The sequence below is a fragment of the Eleginops maclovinus genome, chromosome 10 (genome assembly GCF_036324505.1).
Source record: "Eleginops maclovinus isolate JMC-PN-2008 ecotype Puerto Natales chromosome 10, JC_Emac_rtc_rv5, whole genome shotgun sequence".
Classification (NCBI taxonomy): domain Eukaryota; kingdom Metazoa; phylum Chordata; class Actinopteri; order Perciformes; family Eleginopidae; genus Eleginops; species Eleginops maclovinus.
In genome coordinates, this window is record NC_086358.1 from 16,333,244 (window position 1) to 16,353,810 (window position 20,567).

The window sequence follows — 20,567 nt, forward strand, 5'->3', positions numbered from 1 at the left end:
CCATAAACTCATCAAATTTACAGATCATGGAGAAAAACACTAAGAATATTCATTAATTCAGCCTTTGGAAATGGAAAATTCTCTGTAAATCTTGAACTCATCTTATATCATGGCATGAATTTAAACACCTGGCAACAACCGATTGAAAAGGTCCTCATCTAGGAAGTCCATGACCTCTGAGGAGAGCTGGTAGATATCCCTTGTGCGGCTTGTGCGGACTGGTAATGATGGGTGAATTTTGACTATGATGTCAGTAGATGGAACATAGCAGACATCCTGGCACCCTTGTTTCCTTTGGAAACGACTACATGGCCCATGAGGGTGGAAAAAATCCACTTGAACATCCCCTTGTTCTTGATCTGTTTTAAGCACTTTAGCCAGCCACCAATTGTAGTCATAAACCACAGCAAGCCAATCCTCTGTGTTGATGTCACTCGGCCCCACTGCTGACATTAAGCCCTCAGGTGCTCTGGTCGGCTCCTCCTCCATTGCCTCCACTAACATGGCAAGAGGACTCTGAACAGCCCGATGCTCATCTGCATGCTGTGGTGTGTGTGGTGTGGTGTGGTGTGCAACTGGATTGTGGTGGTGTGCAACTGGATTAAAACAGCGGCAGATTTGTGGCTCATTACAAAAGCATGAACTATGCCTACAGTAGATGGTATTGCCCCGAGCCACCACTTGATGAACCTTTCTTGTTCCTGAGATGGGTCGTAGGGACTTGGGGAGGACAGCATCATAAGCCAGGAAATCATCAGTGCTGACATAGTGTAGGTGGACTCCACTTAGCCTGCTGGACACAAGCTGATGAAAAGTCATGCCATTGACGATGTCCACTCCTCCAAGAACCATTCTGTCAGCACACCGCTTAACTGTTGCCCCAATACCATCCGGGGCGCCCTTTCCGTGGGATGTAGGGAAGAAGTTCCATGTTACATTGTTGAACCCCAGTCGAGGAGGGATGGTGGAGAGGAGGAGAAAGTTCTTTTTATTTTTGTATTGTTTACTTGGACCATCAGACCAAAAGTGAATTGTGTCAATGTGGGGGAATCTGGTATGAATGTCCTTCAGAACTTCATCCATGTAGGTCCATATTGCTGCTGCGTCTTGGCGCTTGGACTCGGAAATTGTGCAAAAAGCTTGTTTTGCTTGCTTGGTGTAAAACATGCCTGTATGGAGCGTTATCAGTGGGAGATTTTGGCCATAGTGGCAGGATTGTACTTCGGAGCTGTATTTGCATTTCCATGCTTCAGAGAAATCGATATGCACAATCACTGTTCTTTCATTGCAATTTTCAATCATGTTTCGGTACTCTTTGGATTGATTTTGAACAAGATGGACATGGGTGGTTGTTTCGTTTCTTAATTTGTCTTGGTAGAGATCCATCAGCTCCGACAGAGTACCCGTACGTTTCTGTAGTCTGGTATGAAAGTGAACTCCATCCTCTGTTTTCTCTTCGACCCGTTCCCACTGCTTCCAGTCCACTTTTGTTTTCCCTTGCTCTAAAGGCAGACTTGATGATTTGTGAAGGCATCTTGCACAGGTGCGCAATAGACACAATTCACTTGGTGGAGAACAACAGACAAGCTGAAAACTCTCTTTAAGCTTGCTGGTTGACACAGCCTGGAAAGATTTCAAAACATCAAGCATGAGCGTGGCGTTTTCATGGATCTGGCACTGACAAGTGTTTCGATCTGAGGTTTTGGGTGGTGTTATGTAGAAGGGACGTAGTGCACAGAAAGAGGAATAACTCAGGCGAATGCTGGGGTTTTGCTCAGTATATGACTGGTGGAGATTCTGCATTGTGTCTGTCATTACCATCCTTTGACGTTTCACTTTTTTTCTTGTGATGGTGTCTTGCTTGTCTGTCGTGATTCTTGAATTGTTTTCAAAAAATGTGTGAACCACTGAGGAGATTGTCTGGAGGTAACTGGGCTTTCTTTGGATTGGTGTGTTTTCTCTGAGTGTTTTGTAGCTAAGGCCAAATTCACGAACCTGATGCATCAGGCGATACTTTTTGAGGATTTTGCCAGACAATGTGGTGTGTGGATGCCGTGGTGTTGAATTAAATGGGCAAATGATACATTTAAATCCCATTTGTCAACACCATAAGGTAAGTGGTCAACTCCATAAGACAACATTTCTTACGGAGTTGACGTCTGATGGAGTCTTACGGAGTTGACGATATCTTCAATTTTTCATCATAACATGTGATTTCTTTGCAGAAGCCATCTTGTTTATCACTAGCTGCTAGTGGCCTCAACAATAACGTTAGATTAAACTTTTATTTCTTGATAAAATCACATAAACCTTGAATTTTATCGACCATGGTGTTGACACTCTATGGTTGTGACATAGCTGGTTTTGTAAAAGAAGATAATTAAGGAAAATTATGAGAAATATTTACTTACCAGAGCAGTGGCCTCATGGCATGTCCACCAAACAGCAAGTGGAAAAGGGGTCCTTAGAGTATGAGTTGGCAAATATAATGCCTGTTTTTTTGCATTTTTAGAAAAATCTTATGGTGTTGACAGAAACTCCGGACGCGATTTCAATCACGTAAAAAGTACATAAATATATATTTTTAATTGTAAATTTCTATATAGTTTGAATAATTACTTAAAATACATGATCACAGTAGCTATTGTGTTTGTTTTATTTTAATTTTAACAATTATTTAAGTATTGTAAAGTCATGGAACTTGCTTTCGGACAAGGGTATTTTGGGGTTCAGGCAGCACACTAGGTGATGTAAAATAAAATATATGTGTAAAAAAGCATTAATTCACATTTTGTGGTATAAATAAGTTCTTGTTTTATTGTTTAATCAAATTATTGGACATTTTTTAAACACATTTTAAGAATTACAATGAGTTTTATCTCTCGGACATGTTTTGTCCCTCATCTCAAGAATCCCTGATATGCGCAATCCAATAGTTTTGTTTTACCACAGTCTATTTTAATGACGCCTATAATGTTTCGATTTTTTGGATATGTCCTAGAGATTTGTATTAGATAATGAAATAAACACAGGGGTCAGAGTTAGAGAAGTGGTTGCACGGACTGCAATATATATTTAGAGGTGTTACATGTATATCAACATATGAATGGGATTATTCATGGCAAAGTATTACTGTTATTGTCATACTTTAATTTTCCAAAGCAGCAATCCCCTTATAATATTCAGTTCTGTATATTCAGTACAGAAAACATAGTTAGAATTATATTACGCCCTTTCTGTTTGACAATCATTCAACTACTTCTGATTAGTCTGCTATTTGTTTCTTTTTCTATTTACCAATGTAAAACACACAATTAAATCTATCATTGCTATTTTAATATCATTAAAAATGTGTAAGGCTCCATTTATATTTTGAAATTATTATAAAAAAGTTAATATAATAAACTATGTCTTAGTTATTGATGAAATAAATAAAAAATAGTGCTTACGTTTTTGTAAACTACAGATTCCAAGTCTTCTGAAAAGAAAGATTCTTTTGACTGGTAATTAATTATTTAGCGCAGCAATTTTTTAAAATTAATATTACATTGTTTATTTTACTTCTGCATTTAAAGAAAACATTGGGAGAAGTTTTTCTTCATGACGCCTTCTTTAAAGCACTACAGTAGTTAACAAATATGCATTATTTCATGGAAAGCAACACGTTTAGGCCTCCTACTTTCTGTCTTTGTGATTATAAAACAAGAGCCGCTGAAGGTGTGAAGAGAGAGCAAGGGGGAGAAATACAATTATTTTCAGATCAAGATGTGTGGGTGACCACATTATTTCGAATAAATAAAAAAATAGCAAAGACCGGCTGCTCACTTGAACGAATTGAAACCAGCTTTAGTGATTATTGCAGCCCTAGCACAACTTAAACATGACTGTAAAACCATATAAAGCTATTAATCACTGAATATGAATGGACAAGTCAAAACTTTTCTTTATTTAAAGTGTAGGTGGGCTGAGATGTTTTGCAATATGTGAGAGAGTATAGGGGTGTATGTGAGAGAGTATAGTAGTGTGTGTGAGAGAGTTTGATTGAAACGGAAGGGAGTTTGATTACTCAGTTCCTGATTGACAAAGAAGCGGTATTTGACGCTCAAAATCCGGCGCTGTCGTTATAATAATTTGGCTGTAGTGGAACTGTAACGGACAGAGAGAAGCCAACTGAAGCTATGGTAAGCTATTTTCAACGATGTCTCGACAATTAAATCAAGTCCAACAGAGCTCTGATTCGGAGATGCAGAGATTATTCATGGGTGGAACTGCAAATCCAGTCAGACCTGGCTCTAGTTCTAGCGCTCGCGCTTCTAGTTCTAGCTTAATGGAACCCGGAGGACCCCGTTACCAGACGAGACAGCATTTTGGTGGATGGTCGTCGAAATCCAGGAAGAGCTGAGTTGATTAAAAGAATATCCAAGGACTCTTTTTTATTAACGCCATCCTATCTGCAGTGTCCCCCTAAATTCATGTTAGCATGGTCGTGATGTTAGCACACACTATTATACTCTCTCACACACTATTATACTCTCTCACATACTATTATACTCTCTCACATACTATTATACTCTCACATACTATTATACTCTCTCACATACTACTATACTCTCACATACGCTATTATACTCTCACACACTATACTCTCTCACACACTACTATACTCTCTCACACACTACTATACTCTCTCACACACTATTATACTCTCACACACTACTATACTCTCTCACACACTATTATACTCTCTCACACACTATTATACTCTCTCACACACTACTATACTCTCACACACTATTATACTCTCTCACACACTACTATACTCTCTCACACACTATTATACTCTCTCACACACTACTATACTCTCTCACACACTACTATACTCTCTCACACACTATTATACTCTCACATACACTACTAAACTCTCACACACCATTATACTCTCACATACATTACTATACTCTCTCACATACACACTACTATACTCTCTCACATACACACTACTATACTCTCACATACACTACTATACTCTCTCACACACACTGCTATACTCTCACACACACTACTAAACTCTCTCACACACACTACTATACTCTCTCACACACACTACTATACTCTCTCACACACACTACTATACTCTCTCACACACTATTATACTCTCTCTCACACACTACTATACTCTCTCACACACTATTATACTCTCTCACATACTACTATACTCTCTCACACACTACTATACTCTCTCACATACGCTACTATACTCTCTCACACACTATTATACTCTCTCACACACTACTATACTCTCTCACACACTATTATACTCTCTCACACACTACTACACACTACTATACTCTCTCACACATTACTATACTCTCTCACACACTATTATACTCTGTCACACACTACTATTCTCTCACACACTATTATACTCTCTCACACACTACTATACTCTCACACACTACTATACTCTCTCACACACTATTATACTCTCTCACATACTATTATACTCTCTCACATACATTACTATACTCTCTCACATACACACCACTATACTCTCTCACATACACACTACTATACTCTCTCACATACACTACTATACTCTCTCACACACACTGCTATACTCTCTCACACACACTACTATACTCTCTCACACACACTACTATTCTCTCACACACACTACTATACTCTCTCACACACTATTATACTCTCTCACACACTACTATACTCTCTCACACACTATTATACTCTCTCACATACTATTATACTCTCTCACACACTACTATACTCTCTCACATACGCTACTATACTCTCTCACACACTATTATACTCTCTCACACACTACTATACTCTCTCACACACTATTATACTCTCTCACACACTACTATACTCACACACTATTATACTCTCTCACACACTACTATACTCTCTCACACACTATTATACTCTCTCACACACTACTATTCTCTCACACACTATTATACTCTCTCACACACTACTATACTCTCTCACACACTACTATACTCTCTCACACACTACTATACTCTCTCACACACTATTATACTCTCTCACATACATTAATATACTCTCTCACATACACACTACTATACTCTCTCACATACACACCACTATACTCTCTCACATACACACCACTATACTCTCTCACATACACTACTATACTGTCTCACACACACTGCTATACTCTCTCACACACACTACTATACTCTCACACACTATTATACTCTCTTTCACACACTATTATACTCTCTCACATACACTACTATACTCTCTCACATACACACTACTATACTCTCTCACACACACTACTATACTCTCTCACACACACTACTATACTCTCTCACATACACTACTATACTCTCTCACATACACTACTATACTCTCTCACATACACTACTATACTCTCTCACACACACTACTATACTCTCTCACACACTACTATACTCTCTCACATACACACTACTATACTCTCACATACACTACTATACTCTCTCACACACTACTATACTCTCTCACATACACAACTATACATTCTCAGACATACATGTAAAGGGAGTATAACAGTGAGTATGTATGAGTATAGTGGTGTATATGCATGATTATGATAATGTGTGTAAGACCAAGTATGAATTATTTCTCAGGCGGCCCCTCATATAAAATTGATAAGCAAGTTACAGGCAAATATGCAACACAAATTGTGCTTACATTTACTGAATCTCTAAAATCTTTAAAAACAGCCATGATGTTATTTTTGGGTTGCTCAACATCCTTGACTTGCTTTTATGACTTCCAATGTCCCGAAACTTCTTTCAACATGGGTGGCAAAGCTCCAAATGCCAGTTTCCTGTCTCTGCGAGCTGAGGTGAATACAGAAACCTTCACAAAAAGCTCAGACTTCCTGCACACTAGAAACCACAAAGAACAGGAAGGTGTTTGTTTGTTTTTAGACCTTGTAGTAAGTGTGTAAAAGGCAGATGCATACCTTATCACATCTTCTTTGAAATAAAAAGAAGTCAACATGGTTTAAATACAATCATACAGCTGTTTTCTACTCATAAAAACAGCTATCTATGAGCCCATTGAGGTATTGCTTATGTGTATAGGAGGTGTATTTTATGCTGCAGCAGCTTCCTGAATTCCAGGCATGTCTCTATCAAGGCCGCCTTCCCCACTGCTAAATGCAGGAGGAAATCCCTTAAGAGTGTTTTCACTTACTATCTGATGAAGAGCAGGAAACGGGCGTGCTGCCTCCTTTTACCCACAATACCACCAGCAGGTCAGTCCGACACCAATTAGCATTTGTATTACAGTTATGTATTATCATGCGTTTATGGCTGTTGCCCCACAGGACTTTATGAGCACATACACATATTTACTTACTGATAAATATGGCAAACAATAGAGCACTGCAACATTCCTGGTATGAGATTTTATTAGTATTTCGCTTTGAAAATAAAGTTTTACATAAGCCAGAAAAAAGAGAAAAAATGAGCCCCAACATCTGATAATACATCAGTCACTTGACTTCATAACAAATACACTAAGGTATCAATTGGATGGCTTTGCCCATATACCCTGAATCTTTAAAGCTGTATTACTCATTTTTGTAACAACTGGATAATATGAGTCATTAGAATGGTTTCGTTTATCGAGATTAACCGACATAAAACTGCAATCTGACTTTGGCGTTCCCCTCAGCTCATTAGACTATATGTTTCTGCTTATAGTTTTTATTTTATTGTGCAAAAACTAATCTTAACAGCTTGTGGCAGGAAGTTGCCAACAGCAGAAAAGATTTTTTAAAAAACCACAGTACATTATCCTGCTTAGCACCATCAGCAGACCTGGTGTACACAGTGGAGAAGCTGAAGATATTTCCCCCAGGAGCAAACAGAGCAGACAGCAAAGGTTATAGTGTTTCCATTTGCCAGTATTTACAAGACAAGAAGTAATAGTACATTTAAATTCTTATGGCTGTGCTCAGAGTAAACAGAAAAAATGTTTCAGTTACTCCCTGCGCAAAGACAGAACCTACATCCCCACAAAGAAAGATGGAGAATCCATAAAAATTAGGAGCTCAGTGTGGCCTAACGTGAATACAAATATGGTTGGCGGTACCTTATGAATATTACTTATCGTCTCTCCTACATGGTCACATAGTTTAGTTATATAACGGCAATTGCACAACAAGTGGATATGATGCACCCGGTGACGTTTACTGACTTTCCTGTTGTGCTAAATCTGGCTGGAGAGAGTTTATTAATGGCGTATTCATATCGTTAAAAAACGAGCCATAACATTGTGCTTCATAGGTGCCCCTTCGGTTATGCAGGCTTAAACCTTTCTCTAAAATAATGAAAAAATGTTTGCCAACTATAGAAATACATGTTTTTCCTGCTTGTGCTGCCCTCAAGAGACCAAGAACAAAAATGAAAGCTTGTTTAATTGACAGTATTTCCTGAGCTGATCAATAGTATCTGTGAATAATTTGATAATCTATTAATCTGTATCCGTAATATAACGCAATAAAGTAAATCTACAAACTTCAATTCAATAGTCCAACCTTTTTACAATGTGTAAAGCCTTAGACAGTAGCAAACATTATCTCACACAAAAGTAAATGTGTGATGCTTTGAAAAAATGTAGGTAATATAGGGCGTCTTATTATATCTGATATTATGTAAGCGGTCAGTTTATATTATTTCCTCTTCCTACCCCTCCACAGGATACATTAAATTCATGATGAGGATATTATCCCCCTGTCATCACACTTCTTCATCTGCTATCATGTGTTCATCAGTCATATCAGGGGAGCATAAATACACCCACCCATGCACGTGCACAACAAACACAGAAAGCAGTTCTAAGATAAAGAGGGTTGGGCTTCGTCAGCCCCCACAGCTCTCAGACCACGAGCTTCATTAATGGCAGCTCAGGTCACAGACTGACCCTGAAGTCACTGCTGATCCTCTGACCGCTCCAACATGATCCAGTACCTGCTTATTCCTGTTCTTATCCTCAGTATGTATACAACTTTAATTTTACTCAATGGTTTGAGTTTGATGATGTTTTATTTCTTAGTATTTCCTGTTTGATCAGGTTTCCTAATGTCCATTGTTTCACCCGTGTGGGATAGATAAAGGAAAACGCGTGGTGGGGGAGCTAGTTTTGGTAGCAAAGAAAAGGCTGGTACAAGTGTTTTAAATGGGATGGAATTGTTTGTGTGACATTTAATTGCTTCATTGAATCCGTCTCTACAGATAATGTGGACTCACAAACAGCCAACATGACTGAAGAAGAGTTGAGCAGAGTTTGGGTGAACAAAACATTCATAGAGTCCAACACCAACATCAGTAAGACTGACTTTTTGGTTTTCATTTTCTGTGCATGAGCAGAGCAGCAATTACTGACTTTTTTCATTTTCATATACCTGTGCGGATTTTGTTGATAAATCAATTGGTATGTAAAATGTCAGATATTTAAATGTATCCATTACAGTTTTGCTGAGCCAAAGGGGACATCACATTTATCATTATGTTTGGAAAAAATCCTAAAACATTAAATATTCTTTATCAAAGACTGAGAAAAAACATCACATTTTTACTTCTGAAACTCAAACGGAGTGAAATGTAAGCGATTTGTGTAAAATGCGAGTTCAATTATTCAACAATTATTAAATTGCAAGTCATTGTCTGACTCAATCTGAATCAATCTACATAGTGTAATGTCGAACCATCAGAGCGGAGGTAAATATAACACAAAGGAGAGCAGGAAGTCCTGATATTTGCAAAAGCCAAGAGAACATTAGGCATTGTTGCCTTAAAAATAACTTCATTTGTGATTCAAAAATGCTATTACTTAATGGCAGCAGTGTTAATAAGATGATGTAGTCATCGTGTGGATTGGACCTCATTAATTCAACAAATTCAGATCATATTGCTCAAATTAAAACAATGCTATTTTGCCAGCAGGTACAATGGAACCAGTCAACTCAACATCCAGTTTGTACAGAGAGGAGAAGACTTGGATTGAGGATAAACTGAAACACAACCAAACATCTGTTATCACAGAGGATGATGGTGAGTTGTTCTACTTATTCTGTGCGAGGAAAGGATACCCCCCAGTCCTGAACAGTTCCTTTGAATTCCCTACTGAAAGATAGGCTAAAAAGCAGGGGTAGCGAACAGTGGCAGCACTTGGTCAAAAAAGGGTCCCTCTACCTCACTTGCTGCTTGGAGAACTTGGAGCTGCTGCCCTCTGACCCTCAAACTAATCACCTGGGGATGAGGGACCATGGACTCCACTAGCTAGGATTTATTGAATCAATTGCATTCTGATAAAAAGTTAATTCATCGTATTCATTAGCAGCAAACACTTGAATTGGCAAATCAGAAAAAGTAAACATCTTCAACCAAATAAATCACACATAAATGGTGCGCTTTGAGTTAATGGTTCGAATGGTCTTTACCGCAGAAACACAACGCAAAAGACAGCACTAAGAGGGCTAATGTCCCAGGACTTGATGTGAATGCAACTACATTTGAAAACTATGTGATCAGGAATGTAGTATCACTTTCAGGTATGTGTACTAGGCTAATGAATAAGCATATGATATGATGTGTTTGAAATGGGAATCAATTCAACACACCTGTACTGTGTATTAAGCTGCTTGAAACAGTTAATCCACTTTCATACATCTCATTTACCAAGACAGTCGGATTAATGTGCTTTATGATATAGCCATATTTGTGATTTGCTGTTGCTTTTGGTATATGTCTCAAATATATTTTGACATTTCTATGCAGAGAATTTCCAGGACCAAGAAATTGTAAACACAGGCAGACATTGCCTTGAGGACTGGCTGGAAATATACAGTCACAGTTATTGTGGGCTAATTTTTCAAATGGAAATGATGAAAATCAGCACAGAAGACAGATGTGTGCTTGCCAACATTATCAGGTAAGGAATACCAAATACAGGGTAACATTTTTACATGATGTCTTGACTTTTACACAAGCTTCTTTTATTTTCTGATAAATATGCACACTATTAGAAAGATCAGTACATTATTGGATTGTGATTGTTGATATGTGTACATCCAGGATGCAAAAATATATATTTGTTTGTCCAATTTACCAGAATTATAAAAATTGACATTGGGTTATTTATCTTCTAGCATCTACTTAATGTCGTGCCCTACTTGATGGTACACTTGATTAATGCATCTGCAACAAGTACAACAAATATAGACTAAAAAGTACGATATTTCACGGCAAAATGTAGTGGGACGTAGTACAGCATACCTCAGCTGTACTTAATAACAATAAAGTTGGTTGAGTAAATTAGTCAAAAGTGTTACTCATTAAACAGCACAGTCAATAATATTAATGAATGAATAAACTCTCACATGCAGCTAGACGATTCTGCACATCAACAGGTAACAGCCTGACTAACATTTCTCAAACGTCAGCCCTTTCCTCCAAACAGCAGTGTCCAAGCGAACAAGCTACAATACAACCTCCATGAACGAAAAAATGACACAGCAAGGACTAAAATAAATAATAGACCGACAGAGCCAATCTCTGTGTAAATCCAATTGAAAAAAGTTATCAGGACAGAAACCAGCCAGACACAGACAAAGAAAATTATACACTCACGTTAATTGACGCCGAAGGCCATTTTTCTCCAATGAGGACAACTTATGAACATTATCCATGATACACTTGATAATAATACACCGTTGCTATTGTTGTCTGTTTGTTGACATAGTCTAACCTCCTTCCCTCTATCTTTCCAAGCTAGCTAACGTTAGCTGTTATTAGCAACACTATTTCTCGGAAGCGCTGTTTCACAAACTTCAGCACTCTGCAACATGAACAGCAATTTGGCAATGGGAAATGTCTATCATCAGAACCAGGCCGGTAAACGGCTGCAGCCTGAGTTAGTGCCTCCCTCTGCAGAGTTGAGGAAAAAATCTGACTAAAGCTCTCTTCCTTTGGACCTTCTTTTTGCACAGACTCAATCATTTCTGTTCTGTTTGTGTTCAATCAGGAAATGGTTTGACCACAACAGTTTTGGTTCAAGTGGCTCGAGTGCTTCATGTTCAAACTGGAGAGTTTCATTTCAAAAGTGCTGTAGATGGTTTCCCAAAATCACTATCTTATCAAATTAAACACTGTTAAACTTTTCTTTGGCTGTACTTAATCCTACGTCTTGTGAAATTGGATCACTTAAATATATAATGCGAACTGTTTTCTCTTTATTATAAAAAAGCCCTCTAAGCTTTTAACACCTACCTCTCTATTAGGCTTCATGAGGCTTTGATTCTAATCAGTTAATTGTTTCTGTGCTTTCCTGTTTTTGTTTTTTATGCAATATATGTAAATAAAATAAAATAAACTGTTGCTAAAATAAAAAATCAACCCTAATTGTTGTAGATTTTAATTTCAATCACAGATAAACAATTGAACATCTCTCGTGTATTTTATTACCAACCATTTGGTCTGTAAAATATCAGAAAACGGTAACAAATATTTCTCTACCACATTTTCCCAGACCTCCCAGTGACGACAATGACTTCATAAATTACTTAACTTATGAATTAATTTTTAGAACAGTAGCCTAAAGGACTGATTGTTTAATCAAGGGTTGTTCATCATTAATACATTGGTTTCTGTATCTTCTTCAGGCCATACAACAACTTGACGCTATGCTTGGAGGACCTGTCAAATGGTTTCAGCTGTTATTACCCAAACCCCACCATCCAGGAGCTTTTCCTCACCATCCACTCTAAGTTTTTCATCAACTGCACTACAGAGAAGATTCCCTTTGAGGATGCACCTCAGGGGCTTGTGATTGCCCTCACTCTCATCCCTGTGAGCATCATCCCCGTACTGGTTTATCTGGTGGTTTTCAAAAGCAAAGTCTAAGAGTAAGTCATGTTAGACCATCATAATGTCTGAGCCTATTAGCTTTTATCTGAGCTTATGTATGTGCCTTTGTCTGTTGCATGTCGTTGGGTTTGTATATGAGGGATTTTAATTGGGCATTTGGCTATGTGCTGCAATTGTGCATCATTGTCCTTATGTTTTAAATTGTGTTCATGTCTTTTGTGTGCTTATGTGCTAGTGTGTGTTTAATTATAATGCTATCAGCCTGTCAGTGACTGCAGATGAAAATGAGCCTTTATGGATAAATATGGCCCATTTACATGATGGACTAATTTTCCAAGGTTAATTATCTTAAATAAATAAATACAAATTATGCTACGATGAGATTCAGCTCAGTACATGTTATCATTTTGAGAATATGTTTATTTTGTATAATGCAATCTGGTAGGATATTAAAGGGTAAGTTAGGAAAGTTTGGCCTGATTTTGACAAGCAACCAAAACCGGATGAATGTAAATATGTTTCTTGTCACATGATATGCAGTACATACATGTAACTCGGGACACAGACAGAGAACCATGACTCTGAAAAAAAGGGATGTTGCCCTTGGGGTCTGCCTGTATATCTACATTGAATACAAAACACTTCCAGTATTAATACATGCACCATAAATCCAACCCCTTAGATGTGAAGATAGATCAAACTCTCCTTTTTTGTCTTGCCCTATTTCAAAGATAACAAAAACCTACCCATCGACTCACACATGTATATGTATGCATTATATCTTGCTTGTTTAATTTGTACGAAGTCCAATATGGAGGTTATGTGTGGCAATATCCAGTTAGTCACTCCCCACTGTCAAGACATAACCCTGCATAAAAACAATAATGGGTCATTTCTATTATTTGGAAAGAACAAAGCTGAGAACACAGTATTGCTAAAAAAAAAAAGACTGTAACCCGAAACATTAAGATTAAGACACGCTCAAGAACTGTGAATCACAACTTTAACCACACACACACACACACACACACACACACACACACACACACACACACACACACACACACACACACACACACACCCTTCTTGAACCTGTATGAACAAAAACAAAACACAAACGGTCATAATACTTGCTGTACTGTATCATGTCTGAATCTCCTTGCAGAAATGTCTGTACATGTATGATATTTGGAATTTCTGTTTTCAGTAAATAAAGTCTGAAATATATACTTTAAGTTTAGTTTGATATGTTATGGGTGCTCTTCTTTCATTTAATATGTGTATTTAGGCATTCATAGCCATTTAAAGACATATTCTTTGGCAGTTTAACATGTTAACCTCTTGCTTAACACGGGTTGAATACATGAATTTGTTTTAACAGAGCTTGCATATTAACAAATGTGATTATTGTTTTTTATTAATTTATTTTTATTTGATAAATAAAACAACATTCATCAAACTACATATTCAAATGTACCTGATTTGGTACTGCAAGCAGTTTCAATACTTTTTCAGAAGTATTCAGTATTTTGCATATCAGCAGACTTGTTTACAATTTGCAGCTTCCAAGATAAAAACGAAACTGCCCACATGGTAAATTAAAGTGCATACGCAAACAAAAAACAAAACGTTTTTCTTATCTGCTGTGGTTCCTGGTAGTACTGTGTGTATCTGCATCTGTGTGTTCTTTTTTGTGAGGGACAACTTGAGTATCAGACTTACAGATATTGACAGCAGTACCAGCAACTCATCAGCAATTCCTTGTTCTGTGAGGTAAAATATAGCTTTTTGATGAAGGATTAGTGGATTTAAAGAGATTGTTGATACAGATTTAGTTCACTGTGAAAACTGATCTGAAGCCAAGGTAAAGTAAAAGTGTTCTTAAACTGATATAGATTTTTCTAAGGGGGCTTGCATACGTTTAACTGCCCTTGTCCAGAGCAGTCCATTGCTTAGCTTCCTGTTTTTTATTCCTGTCTGTTTCTCCAAAATATGGGTGTGCCGAGTACCCTCTACTGTATTCAATACACTGTCTATGGATAAGTGCTGCATACAACCACACTACAAATATCCAAACTGTGCCCTTAAGGTTATACTGTTGTTTAAAGTGAGGACCTGACATGGACACATCACACCAGGGTCATATCCAAGATGGCTCGACAGCGGCTCTTCTTCCTCCGCAGGCTGCGGAAGTTCAACATGGACTCCAGGATACTCTGCAACTACTACAGGTGCACCATCGAGAGTATCCTGACTGGCTGCATCACCGCCTGGTATGGCAGTTGCACCGCCCTCAACCGTAAGACTCTACAGAGGGTGGTGAAAACTGCTCAGCACATCACCAGGACGGAGCTGCCATCCATGGAGGACCTCTACACCCAGCGGTGTAGGAAGAAGGCCGGTAGGATATTAAAGGACCCCAATCACCCCAGCAACAATCTGTTCTGTCTGCTGCCGTCTGGCAGACGGTACCGCAGCATCCGGACCAAGACCACCAGACTCAGAGACAGTTTTATACCACAGGCTATAAGACTGCTGAACTCCTGAGCTCTGTGAATGTCTACTCACATCTTTTTATAGTACACACATACATATATATATATATATATATATATATATATATATATATATATATATATATATATATATATATATATATATATATTATACACATCTGCCATACATATCTGTTTATAGTACACATATCTATATATTATACATATCTGCCATATACATCTGCTATACATAATAAATGCATCTGTCCATACCTCCTCATTCAACAGTGTAAAGTATTTAAATACTTTCAATGTATTCCACATATGTATTTCACATCCTCAAATCTTTATTGTTGTTATTGTAAATATTCTTCTCTCTTTTTGCACTACTTTATTTATCTTATTTGCACCATGTATGTTGAGTTGTTGGAGGAGCATGGGATATAAGATTTTCATTGCCAACATATACGTTGTATATGCTGTGCATATGACCAATAAAGCCTTGAAACCTTGAAACCTTGAAAAGGTTAGATAAACTCAATGCAAGTCATGTAATCTACTGCAAAGGCCCTTTGATGTTGATGCTTCTTGATAGGTTATAAAAGATGTTGAAGATAAGAAGATGGAGGAAGAATTAGCACAGAGTCTCACTTATGCAAACAAGGCTTGTCCTCTGTATGCACTGGCATTAGTGGTGAACACACACACACACACACACACACACATGCGCACACACAAACAGGTCATTTGCATCAGGCAGGTCAACTCAAAGGAAAACCAGTCAACTTCTTCACACCACACCACCCAACACCACACTCAAGCCCTCCACTTTCAGTCTAGCAGGTTTTTTTATATTCTGTTCTAAGAAATGCTACACAGCTGTCCAACTTCCAAGAAACTTGTTTTGATTTTGAGATTTTTATTCTTTCTCTTGGTTACCTTAACTAAAGATATATTTCACTATAATTAACACATAATCTCTCATATAGGGTAAAAGCAATGATCCTCATATAATGTATTTGATGAATCTAAGGACTTATATAGTTTGTTAAAGGTAAAGTTCATCATAAATGCACATTTTCTCTTTTGTTGTCTTCCTAGTTATTGATGAAGATAACTTTGGTAAGTGTTAAAGATATTGACCATTGAAATGTCTACCTTCTCCTAAAAAGAATAGAACTACATGGCACTTGGCTTGTGTTGCTTAAAGTGCCATAATAATAATAATAATTAATCTTATACTTAAAACTTTCCAGAAATCATGACATCTTTACTTTAGACAATCCACACAACTTTCTTGACACACTCAGTTTGGTATAGGAGCTATTCATTTCTATACTGTACTACCGCATAAAAGGAAGAATGCATTTAGTATGTAACAAGAGCGTCATGACAACGTGTGGTTCAAACCTTAATACAGTCATTCTTGGCTGAGCTGTAACATTGAAAGTAAACAGTTCCTATATGAAACTGTTCACAAACTCACAACAAGGCTTTGAGATTATCTTGAGTAACCATGAGATTTCTGGAGTGAGACATTGCTGTTTAGCTTTTGAAATGCGTTGCAAACTTTCTACTATGCGTTGTTAAATAGAGAGGAGACTGGGGCTGTTAAACCATGATGGTCTGTGTTTCCTTTCTCACATATATCAGTGGCATCGTGTTTGTTTAGAGAAGATGTCTGCAGGGATGATTCTCCCAGCAGAGAAAGAGCATTGTCTCTCTTATCTTACACCCTCTGTTGTTACTAGATGTCCTGCTGGCAGCAGCATGTTTGGCAGTTAACTGTATCACAAACCACAATATCAAATGTAATACAAATTCCAAATGTTCTGGAACGTCTTGTGTTTATTTAATAAGAAATGAAGTGCTCCCACAATGCCCCACTAGATAACTTTTTTTTTGTTGCACAATATCTTTCCAATGAGATTCCTCAGATATGCATGCACTACATAACCACAAGTACTAGCCACCTCAATGTTACTACCATACGTGATATTTGAACATCTCACTTAGTTTTAATGTGTTTCCTGTTTCAGTCCCTCCCCCCTCCCGAGATTATTTTCCTACTCAGACACAAGAGCATTAGTGAGGTTCAACACTGATGTTGGTGATAAGATCCTCACCAAACCGGGAAAACTATTTGTTTACGGCGCAGGCTTACAGACATACTCCTGAATCAGGAAAGTGACACACAAGATGTTAAAAACATGTGCTTGTCTGAAACTTTGGCCGCTTCAAAATAAAAAAAAGTGGTCTTATTGTGACCCAACTGCGTACACCAAATTATCTTTGTTTCTTGCTTTATTTGAATCACTTTTAGGGATCTGAAATGGTAAAATCAGTCTTTATAGCACAACAAAAACAAAGCTTTTGGAGTATGAAGTGTTTTTTCTGATTTCTTATCCCAACGTGTGGCCAATTATGGGGGTCTAAAGTCTTAAGATTAAATAAGATTGCACTTCATTGCAACCAAAAAGTCAAAACCATGTGAATAAAAAATTCCCCCCCAAAACTCAAAAAAGTCACTTTTAAAAGGCAAAAAGATATATTGCCACCTACTGGTTGACATTAGGTAAAAGAAAATGATTTACCTTGGAGTCATGTATTTTTATTTTATATTTTTAGAACTTGATTTATACATTTCACATCAAAACAACTCAGGGATACACTTAGGTCTACAAGAAACTATTTGTTGCTTAAAAGCTACCCAATGACACACAGTGGGTCCTTTCACTGACCATTGTTAGGTGAGAGATAAGGTGACATCAAACAGAATGGGCCATTAATACAGTCTTTTTGCACCTATTGGAAGTAAAGCAGCGGGGGGTTAGGGGCTATAAATGTGAACTTAGTGATTCCTGCTACTTCAATGAGATGAGAAATAACCAGGACTCATTTTAAAGACATCAGACTGAGACAAGGACACCAAATAACTGAGGTGAGTCACAAGTAGCAGTGTGTTTTATGTGTGAAATGTATAAGTGGAGAAGTATGTGTATTTATTTGTTCCTAAGTATGGAAGCAATACCTTGTGACAATGAAAACATCATTTTTACCATTAGCCTAAGAATGCAAAAAGGTCAGAGTGCCATGCTCAGTGAAAGGTATTGAGATTGCCTCCTTAAGTAAGAGCAGCACAATTACACTCCTCTATTACAAGAAAAAGATTGGCTTGCATCATTGTATTTTTAAGAATGTTGAAAGTTTAGACAGTTTTACCTGAAGAATATGTCTACCAGTGATGAGAAAAGATACAGAATACACATTTAGGTGTCTATTTGTGTCTTCTTTGAAATCCAGCAGAAGTAAGCTTTAGGTAAAGCCTGCATATTTCAACATAACAGTTCAGGAAACAAAAAAAGAAAAAGAAAAGAGAGTAGGTAATGGGGAAGTTGATGAATGGTAAACCTTTAAGTGTAACACCTTAAATCTGTGACAATGTCCTGTTTTATAAGACGGAAAATTATAAATATGTATGCATGAAGCGATTCCTGTTAAATATTATAATTGTTACATGAATGTAGATCAGTAAAAATCGATATAAAGTTCTATAAAATGGAAATAATCTAAAACATGTACCTAATTGTACTCAAATATCACACTGTATCATGATGCTATACACCATACATTCTATTAAATAGGATTATTATTACAACATTTCCATATCCAATGTATTTTAAAGTCATGGTTGATTAAGAAGTAAAATATTTAGATAAAATGAATAAAAGCCTTTAAAAAAAAGTTCACATTTTTAAAAACATGAGTACAAGCACTTAAAAATGGTACTTTGTACCACTAAATATGAATATAAATCAGTACATTTCCTCTCAAATGTTCTGTTTAAATGTACACTCTAATGCGTTTCTAACTACTACTCTTTGATTATGATAACAGGAAAACCACCAAAACACTTTTTCCGGCAAAGTTAAAGGGTACTTTAAAGATGTTTTGTATTCGGTGTGTTTTTGATGTCTAGACACAGAATACACACTCTGTTTGTCTGAGGATGTGTGAGAGGATTTACAACCAGCAGGGCATTTATCACCTCTACACCTAGGATCTAACTCTTAACTTTAAAACAATTATCGATATGTAACTTCTCTGCAAGTACTTGGTTAAAATGCTATTCAATACATCCATGACTTTAGGAGGGTTCTTGTTTGTTTGCTCCTCTCACACTCTGACTCTGTTCAGGTAAAATGGTCGGTCATCAATGGATCCCCTGGTTCAATAATCCAAACTCCGGCTCAATCTCAGTGACTTCAGCCAAGCACGATCAGGAAAAATGTAAGTAATATAACTATTTCATAAATGGCAACATAATCCTATTATATCCAGTATATTAAGGATATATAAAAGTTGACTAACTATGAGTCATTTACCATAGTGTGTAAACACAGAATAATACAACTGGTAAAAAGAACACATTTTTAATAATATATTATATGTCTACAAATGATAATTTATCTGAAATTCAGTTCATTTATAGACTTTGAAATGTTTTCATATTTGCATAAAACTACATTGTAGAAAATGTTGTTCCATGAATACTTTTACCAATACTTCAACTGCTTCTTTGAATAATAATACATGTGTTTGTTTGTTGTAGCTTTAGCATGCCTGGGTACCAGAACAAAAGTGATGCGTCACCGCTTGTGTCCAGTGGTCGGTCTCTCATCACTCTGCTTGCTGCTCCTCGTGACCTGTATAGCACTGTCTGTATTGCGTAAGTACAAGTTACAGATTGGATGATAAAATGAGTAAAAAGCTGGATTCATGACCTGGTGAGCTTAGCTTAACATAAAGAGTAGCCGAGGGAACATTTTTTAATTTATTTTATTGCGTAACCCTGCAATACTTAACATTGGCCACATGGGGACAGCAGAGACAAGCTTACAAACATAATGCTAATTCTTAGCTAACGTTCCCATACTTCTCACAGCCTGCAGTTACAGAGCTATAATCAATCATTTGTAGACCTTTTTTGGGTTCACATGACCACAAATAGTCCAAAATGCTCTATCTTTAAGCTCTGTTACCATCTTATGAGGGAAATATCTGTCTCTTTGGCTGCTAAATGGTTTGCAACTATGTTTATCAGCTGGTTTCTCACTCTGTCTCCTGTTGAACATGCAGAATACTGTGACTTTTCACAGCTTTTTCT

General features: G+C 37.2%; 1 protein-coding gene across 3 annotated transcripts; it reads left to right on the forward strand.

Annotated features, from left to right (window-relative positions):
- The first annotated feature begins 8,849 nt into the window (after positions 1–8,849).
- On the forward strand, positions 8,850–14,145 carry LOC134870324 (receptor activity-modifying protein 3-like). Of its 3 annotated transcripts, none has more exons than XM_063892456.1 (5): positions 8,850–9,033; positions 9,273–9,365; positions 9,981–10,091; positions 10,818–10,971; positions 12,701–14,145. In XM_063892456.1, the coding sequence occupies exons 1-5, from the start codon at positions 8,997–8,999 to the stop codon at positions 12,939–12,941; spliced, it is 636 nt and encodes a 211-aa protein (XP_063748526.1). In that variant the 5' UTR covers positions 8,850–8,996; the 3' UTR covers positions 12,942–14,145. The 3 variants fall into 3 exon arrangements, with proteins under 3 accessions (XP_063748526.1, XP_063748527.1, XP_063748528.1); XM_063892457.1 differs by having other exon boundaries at positions 9,984–10,091; XM_063892458.1 differs by lacking the exon at positions 8,850–9,033 and adding an exon at positions 10,486–10,591 and having other exon boundaries at positions 9,283–9,365.
- The last annotated feature ends 6,422 nt before the right edge of the window (positions 14,146–20,567 follow it).